The sequence below is a fragment of the Seriola dumerili genome, unplaced genomic scaffold, assembly GCF_002260705.1.
Source record: "Seriola dumerili isolate Sdu_G_001 unplaced genomic scaffold, Sdu_1.0 BDQW01000216.1, whole genome shotgun sequence".
NCBI classification, from domain to species: domain Eukaryota; kingdom Metazoa; phylum Chordata; class Actinopteri; order Carangiformes; family Carangidae; genus Seriola; species Seriola dumerili.
The window spans coordinates 567,307-582,881 of NW_019174471.1; the positions used below are offsets into that span (position 1 = coordinate 567,307).

The 15,575-nt window shown below is 41.5% G+C and overlaps 1 protein-coding gene across 1 annotated transcript in view; it reads right to left on the minus strand.

Annotated features, from left to right (window-relative positions):
• Window positions 1-1,594: 1,594 nt before the first annotated feature.
• Window positions 1,595-15,575, minus strand: part of vstm2a (V-set and transmembrane domain containing 2A) — an 82,809-nt gene continuing 68,828 nt past the window's right edge. The window contains exon 5 of the mRNA XM_022754083.1: window positions 1,595-2,787. Coding sequence (XP_022609804.1) covers window positions 2,711-2,787 — 77 coding nt within the window. The 3' untranslated portion in view covers window positions 1,595-2,710. The remainder of the gene's footprint in view (window positions 2,788-15,575) is intronic.

Here is a 15,575-nt window from a genome sequence, read left to right on the forward strand (position 1 = left end):
AATAAACCATCGCTCCAATTGTTCATTCTCTGTCATTCAATATGTTGCAAAGACCCACAGTCAAGTGGGTCCCCTGGATTAGGATGAAAGCTTTATAAAGGAGATGTTTCTAATATATATATCGATATATATTTTTTTGTCAAATACATTTTTACCCAAGTTCATTTTGAAGAGATGAAAACCCACTTTGGACTTGTTAACACTTGAATATGAGTACATGACACCATTGTTACAAGTACAGAACATCACTGGCCTCTGCCTTTTTAAACTGATTTAAAAAAAAACAAACAAAAAAAACAATTGTTAACATGCTGATTATTTCATTTACAAGTTGTACAGATCTGTAAATTTTTACATGAGGGTTGGACACAGTCAACATGTCCACTCAAACTGTGCACACTCTACTCAGTACAATCATCCTCCAAATCCCATAAAATAAGCTTTTACTATTTTTTTTCTGCAAACTAAACATTCAGGATCATATTACGTAACATGTCTCATTTTCAAAAACGCAGCAATCTATTTCCCCCGTCACAGCAGAGTGGCATATATATATATATATATGAAAGTGATGCTAGATTAACTGTCCCGAGTACACCCTGAAGCTATCCGGAACTTGAGGGATCAGACAGGGTTGCCCCGCTATTGCCCACACATCCTGCGCCCAGGCTGGAGGCTGCCGATCAGGAGACGCCTCTGCTCTGATCCCAGAGCATGACACGCTCCGTCAGCCATTTAACCTCGCTGCTGAATCAACAAGTTTTCCCGCCACACCACAGTTCTTTGGGAATGCAGAACAACTATACATGGAAGGGAGGGAGGGAAGGGGAGGACAGGGAGGGGGGAGGAGTTGCTTTGTCTGCAAAGCGGAATAAAAGCACAAAGTGAGGTGCAGCATTCTGCTTTCTGAAAACACACAGCACAGTAATTACTTGCAATTACATCTGTATGTAAATGTATGAATGTTAGATTATAGCATACGACATATGAGGAACTAGATAATCATGCTTCATGTTTGACCACCTTGAAAAAATAGCATGTGCTTAAGGGACAGTGTCTGTCAAAATAAAATGCAGGGCGCCTTCTGCTGCATGGTGGGTAACATTCATTTACAGCATGATTTCTTGAGACATAAATAAACTATTCTATTATTTATAGATATTTGGGTTTGAATTGGAGCGTCTGCATTTCTAATGGACGGCGCACAATTTCCTTTTTCAGCTCAAAAGTTAACAACAACAAAAGAATCCCATTTATTCCGGAGGTTAGAGTGTATCGCGGTGATGATCTGAATACAGGAGCTGCTGCACTGAACAACACCTCCGCCTGTCGTGTGTCAGATTGTCAAAGCGTTTTGCTTATAAATGCTCTGCGCGGATAAAAACAAATCTCAGTGATATATCATCTGAAAATAAAGCTAAAAATATATATAACTGTGAGAAAAGATTTTTTTACTTATTTTCCCAAACGTGGGTCATATACAATGTGACGATGAGCGAGTCTACTCTCTGTGCTGCACAGCCACTAAACACATCTGCCTGTTATATGCGCCAATGTGTGTGTGTGTGTGTGTGTGTGTGTGTTTGTGCGCTTTGCTAATACAAACTAGCACTACTCATGATCCAAAGTGGGTAAATACTGCGCGCCTTCACCCTCTGTAATAATAATGAGACATGCACCAGTGCTTCAGTTCAGCACGCCATTGACAAAATGGTGCAGGTCAATTAAAATTAATCATCCCGTGGTCACATATGAGGATTTTTGAATGACTCATAAATCGTCACATCCTTTTTTTTTTTTATTCCTACTGTGGATGCAATACAATTTAAAATGACAAGGGACATTTTTTTCACACCAAAGGTAGCACATTAAAATAAAACTAAACACTGTAACACTGAGCTCCAAGTGTTGACTTCCTCTCCTTTAAGCCTTCAGTCCAAAAAGCATGCACACCTGCATATGTATCAATAACAAGATGTAAAATTATGCACATTATTAGATCATTTTGACGGCCAATACAGCTGAAAGAAAAATGAGCAATTTATCCTTTTTTAACCTGATGGTTGATGTTAACAGTCTGAATTAACATGTACTTGAATTTCTTGGAGAGGGGACAGAGAGCGTATTCACAATGAAGCTCCATAGCAAACATGATGAGCGTCAGCTATGTGTACAGCACATACAGTTAATTCTGGGTGATTCAAATAAAACAGATATACATCTGGAATCATATATATATATTACACAAATATAGATTCTCCTTTTTTCTTGTTCACTTTTGAGCAATGATCACATGATGAACTGGAACATCGAAACCATAAGAAAGTCATTCGTCCGTGAGAATTATCCAATAAAGACACAGAGTCCGTTTTCCACACCGGAGCGCTGCACCTCGGGTGGCGTTGAGTCGACGTCTGTACAAAAGGTAATCCAGCTGCTTTAAAGGTGACCGGTGTTTACAGTGGCTAATAACAATGTGCTGGGGTGCAAGAGCAGTAGTGGCTGGGAAATGAGAGGCCAACTGTGCTGTCCGCATGGTGGGGGGAGGAGGAGGAGGAGGAGGAGGGGGAGAGGAGAGAGGGGGGGAAATAAAACAGGCAATTTTCTCGTTCACTTTGAGAGTAAACAGAGAGAGGGAGAGAAAGAGAGAAAGAGAGAGAGAAAGAGAGAGAGAGAGAGATCTGGGAGCAAATCATGTCAGTTCTTCAAATTATAACAAGGCATCCCTCACCAAACCACACGCCAGGAGCAGGACAGCCAGTCCATAGCTGGATGATATTCTTGTACCTGTGAAGAGAAGGAACACAGGGTTAAACCACTGAAAATAACGAATGGAAGAAAAAAAAGACAATTCTCAACAGAGAAAAACAACTTTTAGTGTTTTTTTTTACTAGTGTTATATTAGACAGAGGTGTGAAGCACGCCCTCAGCTACAGCATCGGCACCTGCAGGTGCTGGTTGTGCTCAGATTTTATGCAAACACAGTCTTTCAAAATACTGTGGATGTTATGATCAATGCTATTATTTCTTTATCAGTAAAATAAATGTTCCTTTTCTCTTGGCCGTCATTATCCAGATCTTCCAGCGTGTTTGAAGGTAGAAGTTCGAGTGAAGTGTGTTGCTTAAGAACAATCATCACTTCACCTGTGTTCACATGGACGTGCATCATCAGACCACACTGGAGCCTGATACCACTGCCGTCAGTCAGGTTTGGTTCACCCAGAGTAAAGTCGACGATTGGACATTTGTTTATTCAAACTTACATACTCATACACGGATGCCACCAACTTTACAAGACAGCCACGGAAAACTGCAAGTGTAAAGTGAACAGCCTCTGAACTGTTCTGAAGAGGATTTACATGGGCAGCTACCGCCGTCGTCTCGGCCCTGACAAGCTGCTATCATCACCGCAGGCGGCTCGGACTGTTTACTGAGCATCTGACACGACTAGCAACTGCAAACTAGAACACAGCCTCCTCAGCCCATTGTTTGAATCACCTGCGTCTTGAGGACATCGAACCTGATATGATGAGAGCAAAGAAACAGATGACAACTGTACAATCCTACGCAGCAGAGCTCTGTGGACCAGAAAAAAAACTAGTTTCTTCTCCATCAGCAGAAAGTGCTTAGATAAAGAAGAAAGAAAGACGGAGTGAAAGAGGAGAGAAGTGAGAAGCAAGAGAAGTATGAAGTTGTAATGCTGTGAAAACAAGCCAGTGCTTGGGAAATAAAAAGTGAAATATTCTCTAAATCATATTGACTTTTACTAGATTCCTGTGTCAGACAGTGAGATGCAGTTCTGAGACGGAGAGCGTCCGGGGGAACGCTTTGTTCCTCGCAGTCCAGCTCTGGATTGTCTGTGCTGCTGGGGATTTGGGGAGGAATGGTAAAAAAAAAAAAAAAAAAAAAAGGAGGGAGGGAGGGATGGATGGAGGGATGGAGGACAGACACGGAGGGCTTTGACCCTTCATCCCTCCCCCACCACATCTCATTTAAGCTTGAGGTGATCTACAGAACAGGAGTGCCACAGAGGAGCAGCAATCACTCTGGGCCAAAACATCCTTCACACAGAGAATAATTAATCAGCCTCCAGCTAAGAGTCAGAGCGGAGCATAAATGTGGAGACAGTACAGAAAAATGTGCAACAAAAACCTGCACTAATCCACTAATATCAAGCTTTTCACAATAATCTGCTTGGTGACGGTAAAACCAAAGTCAAAGATGTAACACTGGGGATGGAGGATGTGTCCTTGTCCCACACAGCCTCAGAAGCAAAACACCAGGCAGGTTTTCCTGGGTTCCCCCCTCCCAGGAATGTGTGAGGCTCTAAGCAGTTGCCAGGCAGTCTTTTGCCATTTGGAACATGCTGTTCCATTTTGTCATGAAGTCGCATCATGTGTCTCCATGTAGCCGGGGTGTAATGCAAAGCCACCATCTGGGTCTGTTTTCCACACATAAAAATCTGTATCTGGGTTCACTGGAAGTCATCTAGACTGCTTTGTTATTGTGTTTCTCCGGCCAGTTTTCTCCCTGCACCGTACATACGGCGGCAAGACGGAGTGTGAACCCTGTTTAAGCCTTTCACCTGGTTTTCTGCATTGATCGGTTATAAAATGTGATCTGATCTTCATTTAAGTCAGAAATGTAGACAAACATAAACTGTATCCCAATCCAGGGGCTGCATCCTTCGAAGCCTGCATTTGAAGACTGATTGCAATTTCAAGGAGCCTTTGAAATGGGACAGCCTAGTCCCATTTCAAGGGCTCCTTGAAATTGCGTCTTTCTTTTCCAACCTATCCCAAGATTCGTTGCACGTCAGTAATGAAATGAAATATCACCAACAGAGATCCTGAGGATTGTACTTTAAAATGTAAATATTGGGTTTCAGCTCATTTCAACAGCTAACGGTAAAACTGTTCAAACCAAAGGCCTTAAAACTTTAAGTTTTTGTGAAAAAAACAAGTTACATGTTGTCAAGGTTGCTAGGAGACAGGAGCCACGTTTTGCGATGCAACGGTAAGGACGGGCACAGCTGGTGACACAAAGAGAAAATCCTCCGTAGGCCAGACCATCTATTCTGGTTCGGCCTTCGCGGTCTACGACAGCTCAAAGACCACATCGCCTAGTGTCCCTAAGCTAATATCACACAAACACACACACTTATAAGCTTTTGTGCCTTTATTGAACACACCCATCAAACACTGACTAAGTGACCCCTTGGATTTCATAACCCATTTAACCTCATTTGGCATTGGTAACCTGAAACCAGCTCTTCTGGGAGCTGCTCAGACCTGCTCGATGTTCAGGAGGAACCATGGACCATACAGAGAATTCATTTTCCCCTGGAGCTGTCCAGGCCCAGAGGCAGCAAAGCCCAACATCATGATGCTCCCTCCACCCTACTTCACCTGAGGGGTGATTTTCATGTTGTTCCCAAACAATTAAACATTTGTCTCATCAGTCCATAAAACATTTTCCCAGCAGTACTGTGGAGTCAAGCTGCTCTTTGACAAACTTCAGGTGCAGTGGTGATGTATTTTGGAGAGCAGCGGCCTCATTGCGGGGTGGTCATGGCAGGACATGATGCTCCATGCAGTCCTGCTTCATGATTTGTGTATGATAGAAATGATTCCTTTAAGCCTTTAGCTCTTACTCTGAGCGTCTTTGTTACGTTACTGATCATTCCGCCTCGTGTCTTTGAAGTCATCATAGCTGGGTGCCACAAAACTAAATCATCTCCATTCATAGACAGTTTGTCTGACTGTGGACTCAACAAGTCTTGATATTAAGTCTCCTGAGATCTCATTTTAGTGAGGCATGGTTCACATCAGCAGATTCTTCTAGTGAACAGCAAAATCGAAATTATTGTACCTTGGCATGTGACAAAACTTTGAACTGCTGTTTAGCGGCAGCATTGTTTATACGTGAAACATAAAATACCATAAAACAATATATCCAGATCCAATGTATCCAGATATTCAATTTTAGATGTCGCCCAAGCCCAATACCACCGATCATGTCAAAGAAGCAGGTTTGGGTTGTTTTGCTGGCTCAGTTTGTGCTCTGTTAACCAGCTGTAGCTTCAGGGTTCAGCAGCAGCGTTGGACAGGTACGTGAATTGATTCCTTTCTTTTATGACTACCGTACACAAAACACACCAATATCAGCCAATCAGTGCCTGCTTATGAAAAGTATGGTTGCTAACATTGGTTATTCACAGTTTGAACACTGACTGTTCTTCAGCTGTGTTTATTCACTTACTGCGCACGTCACTGTTTTTGTAGATTGCATCAGGGAAGCTTTCTCACGAACCAGAGGCGAAGCACTGAATGGCTTCAGAATCTGAGTGAATTTCATCAAATAATGTGTTTGCTAAACTGCAGATGAACAAATATTTTCTCTGTGTCACTGTGTGTGTAAATTTTACATTTATTCTAACTGGTTTCTTGAGCATGATCCCAGATTTAGGCAGTTTATTGGCACACTGTGTTCAGGTTGAGTGCTAACATACGCTGTTAGCCATGGGCTGAAATCCCACAGCAGGTTCTATGATAAAGAAATTGCAATACCTGCACAGATGGACTCACATTAAATTGATGCTGGCACATTCATCACTCCCTCCTGTAATGTGTTGAGAGATTGCTATGTATGAAAGGTAATGGTAGTAACTTTATGAGTTCATGCTTTAAAGATAAGGCTGGTGATATTACATATTTTAATATTGTCATCAAATCCCAATACCCTCCTAACAAGTAGTACTGTGTGCGTATCCACAGCCTCATATATCCTATTCCTCTGAGCCATAGAACTGTATTGCTGTCCAAAGACTATTAAAAACACATCAGTGAGTCACACTGTTGCACTGGGCGACATGTTCCTTCATTACCATGAACACACACACACGGTAGTTTATTTTGACTCAATCCCACATGCAACTATCCCACCCTGCTGCCCCAAATATTCACTAGAGAACCAAGTTTGGATTAATCCACAGTGACCAGCTGTTTTAATAAATTTGAAACCCTTTTATAAGAAACTATGTGTGTAACGTGTTTTAATAGACGTATGTCCCTATGTCCCCAGTAAGATCCAAGAGACTTAGTGCTGAGTGCCAGACATGATGGACAGTCCTTCAGTATTGAGATACACAGTAATACACAGTGGCAATCCTAAACTCAGGGGGCTCCAGGAAAAGAAGCCCATCGCCGAACCCTCCAAAATGCAGACTGGTGGGAAATGCTACAATTTACAGATGTCCCCTAAACACCTCACATGCAGGCAATTGGTAGACGCTACAGCACACAGCATCAGGACGCACTTCGGGAGGTTTCGGGCAGCAGCAGGGCACTGCACAGTGTCTTTATGGGGGGTTTAAGGGGCTTTATAGTTGTCAATATGAGGGGCTATCAGGGGACCCTTTGCCTTTGGGGGCCCCAAGCATTTGCCCTGTTTGCCTCTCCTGATGGTGCACCTCTGGGAATGCATTGTTGAATGTGGTCTGTTTTTGCTCACATATAATGATGCTAGTCTTATCCTTTGACTATATTCACTGACACAGCTGTACTTCACTCAAACGAAGCAAAACTTGGTTCATTTGATTGTTTAGAATTCTGAATTCTTATTTTACACCAAAATATTTCAGTAGTGTTGATAAAAGTAAGCACACATCTATTTGTTCAAGTTCACACACTAACTGGGAACAAATATAGGGTTGAGTGTATTGCTCAAAGACACTTTGAGACGCAGGCAGGAGAACCAGCTGGACCTACACCTGATCCAACGGCAGCAGAGCTGTGAGCAGTGTAAGGTGCAATGTGGAATTTTATATATAATAAACCTTTCCTGAAACATTTTACTGAGGAGGAACTTAAACAAAAAGAATCCAATCATCTATTTTCCTCAAGATAGAACTAAATACAGCAGAAAAGACACTGAGGCAGGTGATAACGGCCCCCCTCCTATAACATAACGATGGGCCGCTGTACAGCTGCGTCAGTTCTGACATCTTCCAGATGCACTCATAAAATCCTTCGAATCAACCCTAAATATCACGGCACTTTCTCCAGAATCTGGTGATCAAGACCCACTGCTGCAGCACAGCAGGGAGATTTTCATTCATACATTATTGATTCGCTGCTGTTGTGGTTTCTATTGTTTTATATGGCATTTTGCAAAGTAATTTTTTCAGCTCTGCTGTCTGAGAAAACACAAACAGTAAAAAGAAGGTGCATGTTTCTGATTTTATCAGGTAAAGAAGAACTGAAGGAAGAGCAGCTGTGGAATCCAGTTAAAACCAGTTATCACCTTCACCATCAAACCAATGTAGTCAAACGCAGCGAACTCAGTCAGTGATGTTTTTGTTTTCTACATTCAGATGAAAGTGCCTACCTGCAGACAGACAAATGACATGATAACATCAAGTCATCCAGTCCGTCATATCTCTTCTGTATCAGATTGTTCTGCAGTTCACTTAGAGGAGAATATAGGTCTTATTTACTGTCACATATAAAAAACTTTGTGCTGAATAATTTAAAATGAAAGTGCATTCAACTGCTTCTCCCATAATTCCACAAACATAATATCAGAGCCAGTATAGAAAAGATGAATGTTTTCAGACTTAAGACGATGACGGTGTCCATCTCTGACAAAGCCTGATATGTTGTCAATAAAAGTCAAAGTAATAACTGAGATCTGAAGCTGAGTGAGATAACTACAATCCAGTCTGATGAGGTGAAAAAAAAGTGAGCAGGTTAACAAGCTGACAGTCTGTCACATGATCTCTACCACTGGGTTGGACCCATTCAGGAAATTTCTGGTCACAGGTTACTCATGTCATGAGTTGTGAGTAATTTGACCAAAGGATTATTATCAATAATAAATTAAAAAAAAACTAAACTAAAAACAGTTTTATAATGAAAATATACATTCTTGTTTCTTTTTCTCTAAATCCAAAATATTCTTGCAACCACTTGTTTGTACATTGCGATCTCTTGGGAATGTTGGGACGCAACTGCACACAACTATAGGAATTACAGGTCAAAGTTCATCTGTAAATGTAAATGCGATGGATGGAGGAAACAGAAATCCTTTTTTTTTAAAGTTATTTTTTGTCTTTATTTTGATAGTTGGAGTGAGAGGGAGACAAGAAAGTCAGGGATTTTAACCCATGCCGCTGCAGTTATGACTAAACCTTCATGGTACGTGTCCTGACAGGTGAGCCACCAGGTGAGCCACCAGGTGAGCCACCAGGGTCTTCCCCTAAAACAGAAATACTTTCAGTTTTAAGTTTAAAAGTTTTTGTAGCCAAAGAAGAATGATTGAAAGTCAGTGCTTAAGTTCAGTTGCTAACATTAAAGGAATACGGCAGTTCAATGGTTCACAAAATGTACTACCAAAGTAAAGGGCCGTTTGACAGCAAGATAAAGTGGAGGAAATATTCAACATAAAATGTACACTTAAACTGATATTAGCTTTCTTCTACAGGCATTTCTTTAAAGTGGCTAGAAGACGTTTTTGCTGCTGACCCCATCCACAGCAGAACATCGCTCAGCTTCTGCACCGGTGCTGCAGCTGGTCCAGATCTACTGCAGGTAATACTGACTATCTACAGTATAAGTGCACTGCACTAGCTCACATCAAATAACCCGAACTATCCCTCTAAAGGCATGGAACACATGGAGAAGCAGCATTCAGCTTGTATGCTCCACACATTTGAACAAACAAACACAAATTTAGCTTTTTAATTTTTTGTTTGTTGCCTTTTATTCAATTAAATTCAGGACTGTTGATTCATCTCCTTCTGCACTGTAGTGCTGCTGCTTTTCTCTTATTCCACTTTATCTCATTTCTCTCCTCTACATTTTAAAATGATTTTTTGTCTTTTTACTCTCCCTTGTGTTTTTGCTTTTTCACGCCTTATGTTCAGCACTTTGTATTTCCTTGTTGAAAGTTGCTGCACAAATAAACCTGCCTTGCCTTAATTTTCTCTTCCACATAAAGTTTTAAGAACTGGTTTCTCGTCCTGTTGGACTTTTATTTAATGACTCCACCCTGACCTCAGAAAACAGAAATACTCTTTAATTCAACCACAGCCATTGTTTGTTTCACCTTGTTCTACCTATTAGCATGCATCTGGTGTGAGAATGTTCCCACTTGTTCTATCCCTGGCACTGAAAATATATCTAAGCCATTCACATCATACAACTGGAAAGCAACACTGTCTAAAACTATTATTCTCACATATAAATCACACACTTTCTTTTAGCTATTTTGTGTGTGTGTGTGTGTGTGTGTGTTGTGTGTGTGAGAGAGCTGTTTTTCCACTTCAAAACTAACCTTGCCAGGAAGCATACTAAAGGTAAGGGTTCCTTCTGTGTTTTGCTCTCATGCTATTTTTAGAAAACAACAAAGGAAGAACATTTGTGAATTACTGTTGTTTTTGCACATGACCATGCATTTTAATTGCTGAGCAAAGAAAAATAAAAAATGAAAACACAGTCATGCCATTCAGCTGGATGCTCACAAAACAAAACAAGCCTTCATGCTGGCAGTGATTGCATTATTTCATTTATCCATGAAAGTATTTCTTCCCTTTTCCTGTCACAGTTGGCTTGACAAGGTCACTACGTCTTTACAAGTCATTTGGGATGAATTTTCCAGCTGACTATTCAGTGACAGAGGGGGAAGCTGAAGGAAGAGCGAGAAAGGTTTCCATGGGAGAAATGATTTGGAGACATCTGACTTTTATACGATGTCTCAGGATTATTGAATTGTGCATGATGCCACTTTTTAGACTTTGCTTTTCCTCCACAGTCTGCAGACAGAGGGGCCGCAGACTGCATTATCTGTAGGTATAATGAGCGAGAGCATCTGCCGGAGCCCGGGTAGAGACCTTTTCAGGCTTTCTTGGTGCATGCCGGGGAGAAAAAAGACCCACACTGAATACTTTTCATTTTGTCCTACTTAACCTAACACAACACTCATGCATTTTGCCAAAATGTTTTTGGCTCGGTGAAATGGTGATGCGGAATATCGATTCTAGGCCAGCGAGGCGGTCGGGTTCAGTGAGGTAGGGAGGTGAATCACCACAGCACCTCCACTGGGAGCTCAAACTGGCTTAGTGCCAGCTCCATCTATTGCTGCTGATCCCTGGCCGGCTGACTGGCTAGCTGACTGTCTCTTCGACTCGCTCCCTTACTTGCCCGGTGGCTCCGTTATAAAACTCGCCGTCTGGTTTGCTTGTTGACTGATACTCTCTCTAGCTGACTGTCTGCCTGCCTGAGTCATGACTGGATGGGTTTTTGGCTGACTGACTAGTTAAATACAACTGGATGCCATTACCTTGTAGCTTGACTCTTCAACTGTGGCAGAGACTAAATGTGATAACAGTCTGGTGTGTGATACGAAAGCTGAGAGCAGTGTTGTTTTAGCAAACATTACTGCAGCCATTTTCCAAACCGTAACTGACACGAGGAACCTGCAGCTGATTAGGGCTGAATGTTGGGGCCCACTATGGGCTCGTTTTACATATTTCACTTTCATATGAATCTGTCCTCAAACAAAAATCCTGATTCTGAATTTTTCAGCTTTTGTCCAGATCCAGTTTCTAGCTGTTGCTATGGGAAATTACAGTGGTGGAATGTAAATGTAAAACTTGTTACTACTATAACTGGAGAGTGGTCCGTGTGTCTGTCCCAACCAGCAACCAGTCCTCCAACCTGATCAACCCTCTGATTCCTACTACTTCCTTACTAGGTTGAGGAAAAGATTGTGTGATTTGGGTTAAAATAATACTTCCTCAACATTAAACGATGTTACAATAATAACAGTGTTGAACTCTGATGGATAATCGAAACAACACAATAGGAACACCGCTCTCCTGTGTCACATTCATCCATCCACCACCTCCTCCTCCTGACGTGGACTCTGTCTCTCTTTATACTACACCACCGCACTTCTCCCTTTGCTCCTCTCATCATTACTACGACCACTAGATGTCGCCTAGCAACAAAACGTAGCTATGGGTCATAATAACCTGCTGCACAATCGACCTATGGGCTCGTTTTTTTTTTAAAAAGGAGGACAGTCTCGTCTGTCCGTGTAACAGTCCAGGAAGCAGCCAGGTATCGATTTCTTAATGAGGCCTTAACGTTTGCGGGCTTCGGTCGCAGCTGCCCTTTTTAGCATGGAAAATGTAAATGATGTAAACACTCTCTGAGAAAGGTTCAGCTGCAGTATACAGAATGGCGTCTTTATATAAAGGGCTAAAATATACAAAGTCATTTGTATAAAGCAGCATTAAGTATAAATTGGACCCAGTTTCTAAATGCAGGTATGCTGATTATTTTGCAGGTTAATTTTGAGTCATGTAGATTAGTTATGGAAACATGTGACACACATCATTTCATTTATAAACTATGTCCTCAAAGTGCTGTGAATAATGTTATGTCCAGTAACACCCAACCAGTTAGAGCATACAAGTGGATCCGAGACGTTTATCAGTGAGCAGTAACTGACCAGCAGTGTGTGCTGCCTTCTAAAGGTGAAGACAGCAGTAAAAACCTGGTAAAAGCACATACCATGAAGGCTCAGTCCTAATCACAGTGGCCAGGGTTCGAGTCTGACCAGCGGCCGTTCATATATATAGCCCATTATTTCACTCATTGTTCATTGCCAACTGTAGCCTATATTAAACAATAACCAATACACTGTAGGTAACAAGGCAATCAGCAACAAATTGATTATGGTAATCATCCATCCACTTGTTTTTATTTCTAGCTGAGGAAAAAAGAATAAAACTATCCTTTTGTATTTAATAGTCAAATCTGATCTAAAATCTAATGACTCATTTTCTTTGCAGGTAACAGCTGCAGAGTTGATCCATGTATATCAATCACACTGTTAATTATAACAGCGCTGGTTGTGCACAGAAACTCAATCAAAAAACTATTTGTAAATCAGTATTAGGCTTCAATTTTTGTGTTACCCTTGATATTTTTGTTATTTTGGCTCATAAGCACTGTTCCTCATTTCTTCACATAGAAGGTAGCAACCCTCGCTGTCCCTGTGTGTCCCTACACTCCTCCTGCCACCGTTTCAGTCTCATTTCACATGAAGACCACCGTCCACCGTGAGACTTCACTGTATCTTGTAGCTGGGCTTTTTCCCTGCTGTGCACTCACAGACGTAAGACAGATTTACAAGCACACACTCTGAGTAAGGAAGGACCAACAGAAGCATCCACATGAACTCGAAGTGACACATTGACATTGCGTGCGACTACTTGAGCAACATGAATGCAACCATGAACAGCAGTTCTGCTGCTCCTACCCGCCAAGTCGAGTGATGACTCACTGGTGATCTTCCTTAGACGTACGCAGTCGAGGCACTATAAAAAAATATGGTGATTCTTAAAAACAAGGTCAGTGATTTTTGTTTGGATGAACTGCTTATGCAATCAAGCTGAGTCCATATTTGTTTTTCTTTCATGCGGGAACCAGGCAGGCCTCAGGGGTGGGGGGACAAGTCTGGCTTAGGGGACATTTTTCTTTCCTTTTTTTTTTTTTTTTTTCTTTCCACATTCTGCAACGGTCACCTCTGAGCTTTGAGAGAAAAACACTGCCAGGAACGATGGAGGCCGAGCTGTGATCTAACAACAGCTGACACACTGGTGGGAAGTAGCTGTGAACAACCACTCTGCTGCTGCAGCCGCTCCACCAGTCACAGCCACATTCCCCCCATCTGGAAAGTGCCTCATTGTTTACAGATGCAGCAATGCGGAAAAGGAAAATATCTGCACTCCCAGGTTTAATTTCATCTCAGCCCATTTACCTATTGTTGCTCATCGGCCTCAGACTGAGCGGAGGAGTAATAGAACTCTGTCGCCCTCAGCTGTAACACCTCTCTGCCGCTCAGAGAAGGTGGCCAAGGCTGCCTGAGCAGCTATGGAGAGGCATTTATCAGTGTCAGACACACCGCACAGAGGACTCACTGCAACACAGTTGTCAGCATAATTTGGCTGCCTCATAATCTCCGACTCTGCAGCCCCGGGGATTATTCAACTTTTTACCTCTATTCAGTGGCAAGTAATATCTTTCTGTGTTTTGCTTCAGGGTGCAGAGGGCTATCTGAGCCCAGAGCAGGGCTGACTTTGTGTTTGAACTGTCTGACCAGTGGGAAAATGAATGGCATTTATAGATGAGAAGGAGCAGTGCAATTATAAAATAATTTTAAAGGGAATTTAAAATATTGCCAATAGTTAATGACAGTAAATTTACATTGAAACTAAAACACCTGAGGGTAGCGTGTCGGCTGCTGCAGCTGATTTCCTATGCTGAAGTCCAAAAGATAAAAAAGGAAAATCTGGACAATGTAAAAGTGCAACATGTTCTCACAGCCATCAACTTGACTCAGTGCACCCACGCCATATATAACTTGTATAAGCAGCCGATTTCTACAGAGACCTGTGTTTAGTATGAGAATGCTGCCACGATGCTGTTTTAATCAGCTTTAAGTTGAATTGCTCAGATCAGTCTAAGTAATTATGGTTGGTTTAGTTTTTTACAGCATTGATGGTTTATGAAGCAGCATGTTTATGACGACCAGTCCCTTGTGTTTGTGGTTGGGTGCACAAAGCGTCTGACTTTGACAACACAGACAACGTCGGTTTCTTTTAATCATGATTATTTACCTCTTCTGAAACGAGGAGATTTAGATGGCTGGGTTAACTGGACCAGAGGGAGCCAGATCACAAAATGCACATAATGAATGGGATGTTTTGAGAGGTGGTGACGAACCGAACCGAGTCCACATTTAGTCAGTCTAGTGTACGTTTTCTCTCATATAAATTATATATATTAATCTGGTGACCCTTCAATTTACAAGCTGTTCATTATGTAGTTATTAAGTAGGAGTATAAAGTGAAGAAATGGGTTAACTACAGTGACGTCTCCAGCAGTCGTCACATCTACTGTTCACTTTTAATAAACAACTGTTGCAGTGGCCACCACTGCTCTTGGCTTACGTGAATGGTAAGACTGTTGAAATACATTAGGTTCATGACACTGAAAGTTGGCTATGTGGAGGAAACTGGCTGCTGCGTTTCTTTTGTTGACACGCTGGTGTTTTAAATATGAGACTTGGTATTACCTGCTGACAGCCTGTCTTCACAATGTATTCATGCTATAGATATTAATGGTAACCTATTCCAATATAATTCCCGACCAACCCTCTTCATTCTGATTCAGTTTTACTCTGTAATTACCCAATATTTGACTTGACTGTTATTTCTCTGAAATTTCTTCATATTACCACATAATTACTACATAATGTAAATTAAATGGTCACCATTCATTTTTTCTGTAATGCTCTATAAAGTCTGTTTTACTTGTGATACTCTGGCAATGAATCTCTTGATTTATTATAATCTGAACTGGTGACAGCTTGTACCAATACATTTAGACATTCCCTCTTGGTTGCTGCTGCTGATCATTAATAACTGAGACTGAAGATTGTTTGCATATTATTTCATTCATAAATGCAGACTTCAGTAAGTGGCTAATCCAAAGTCTCACTGG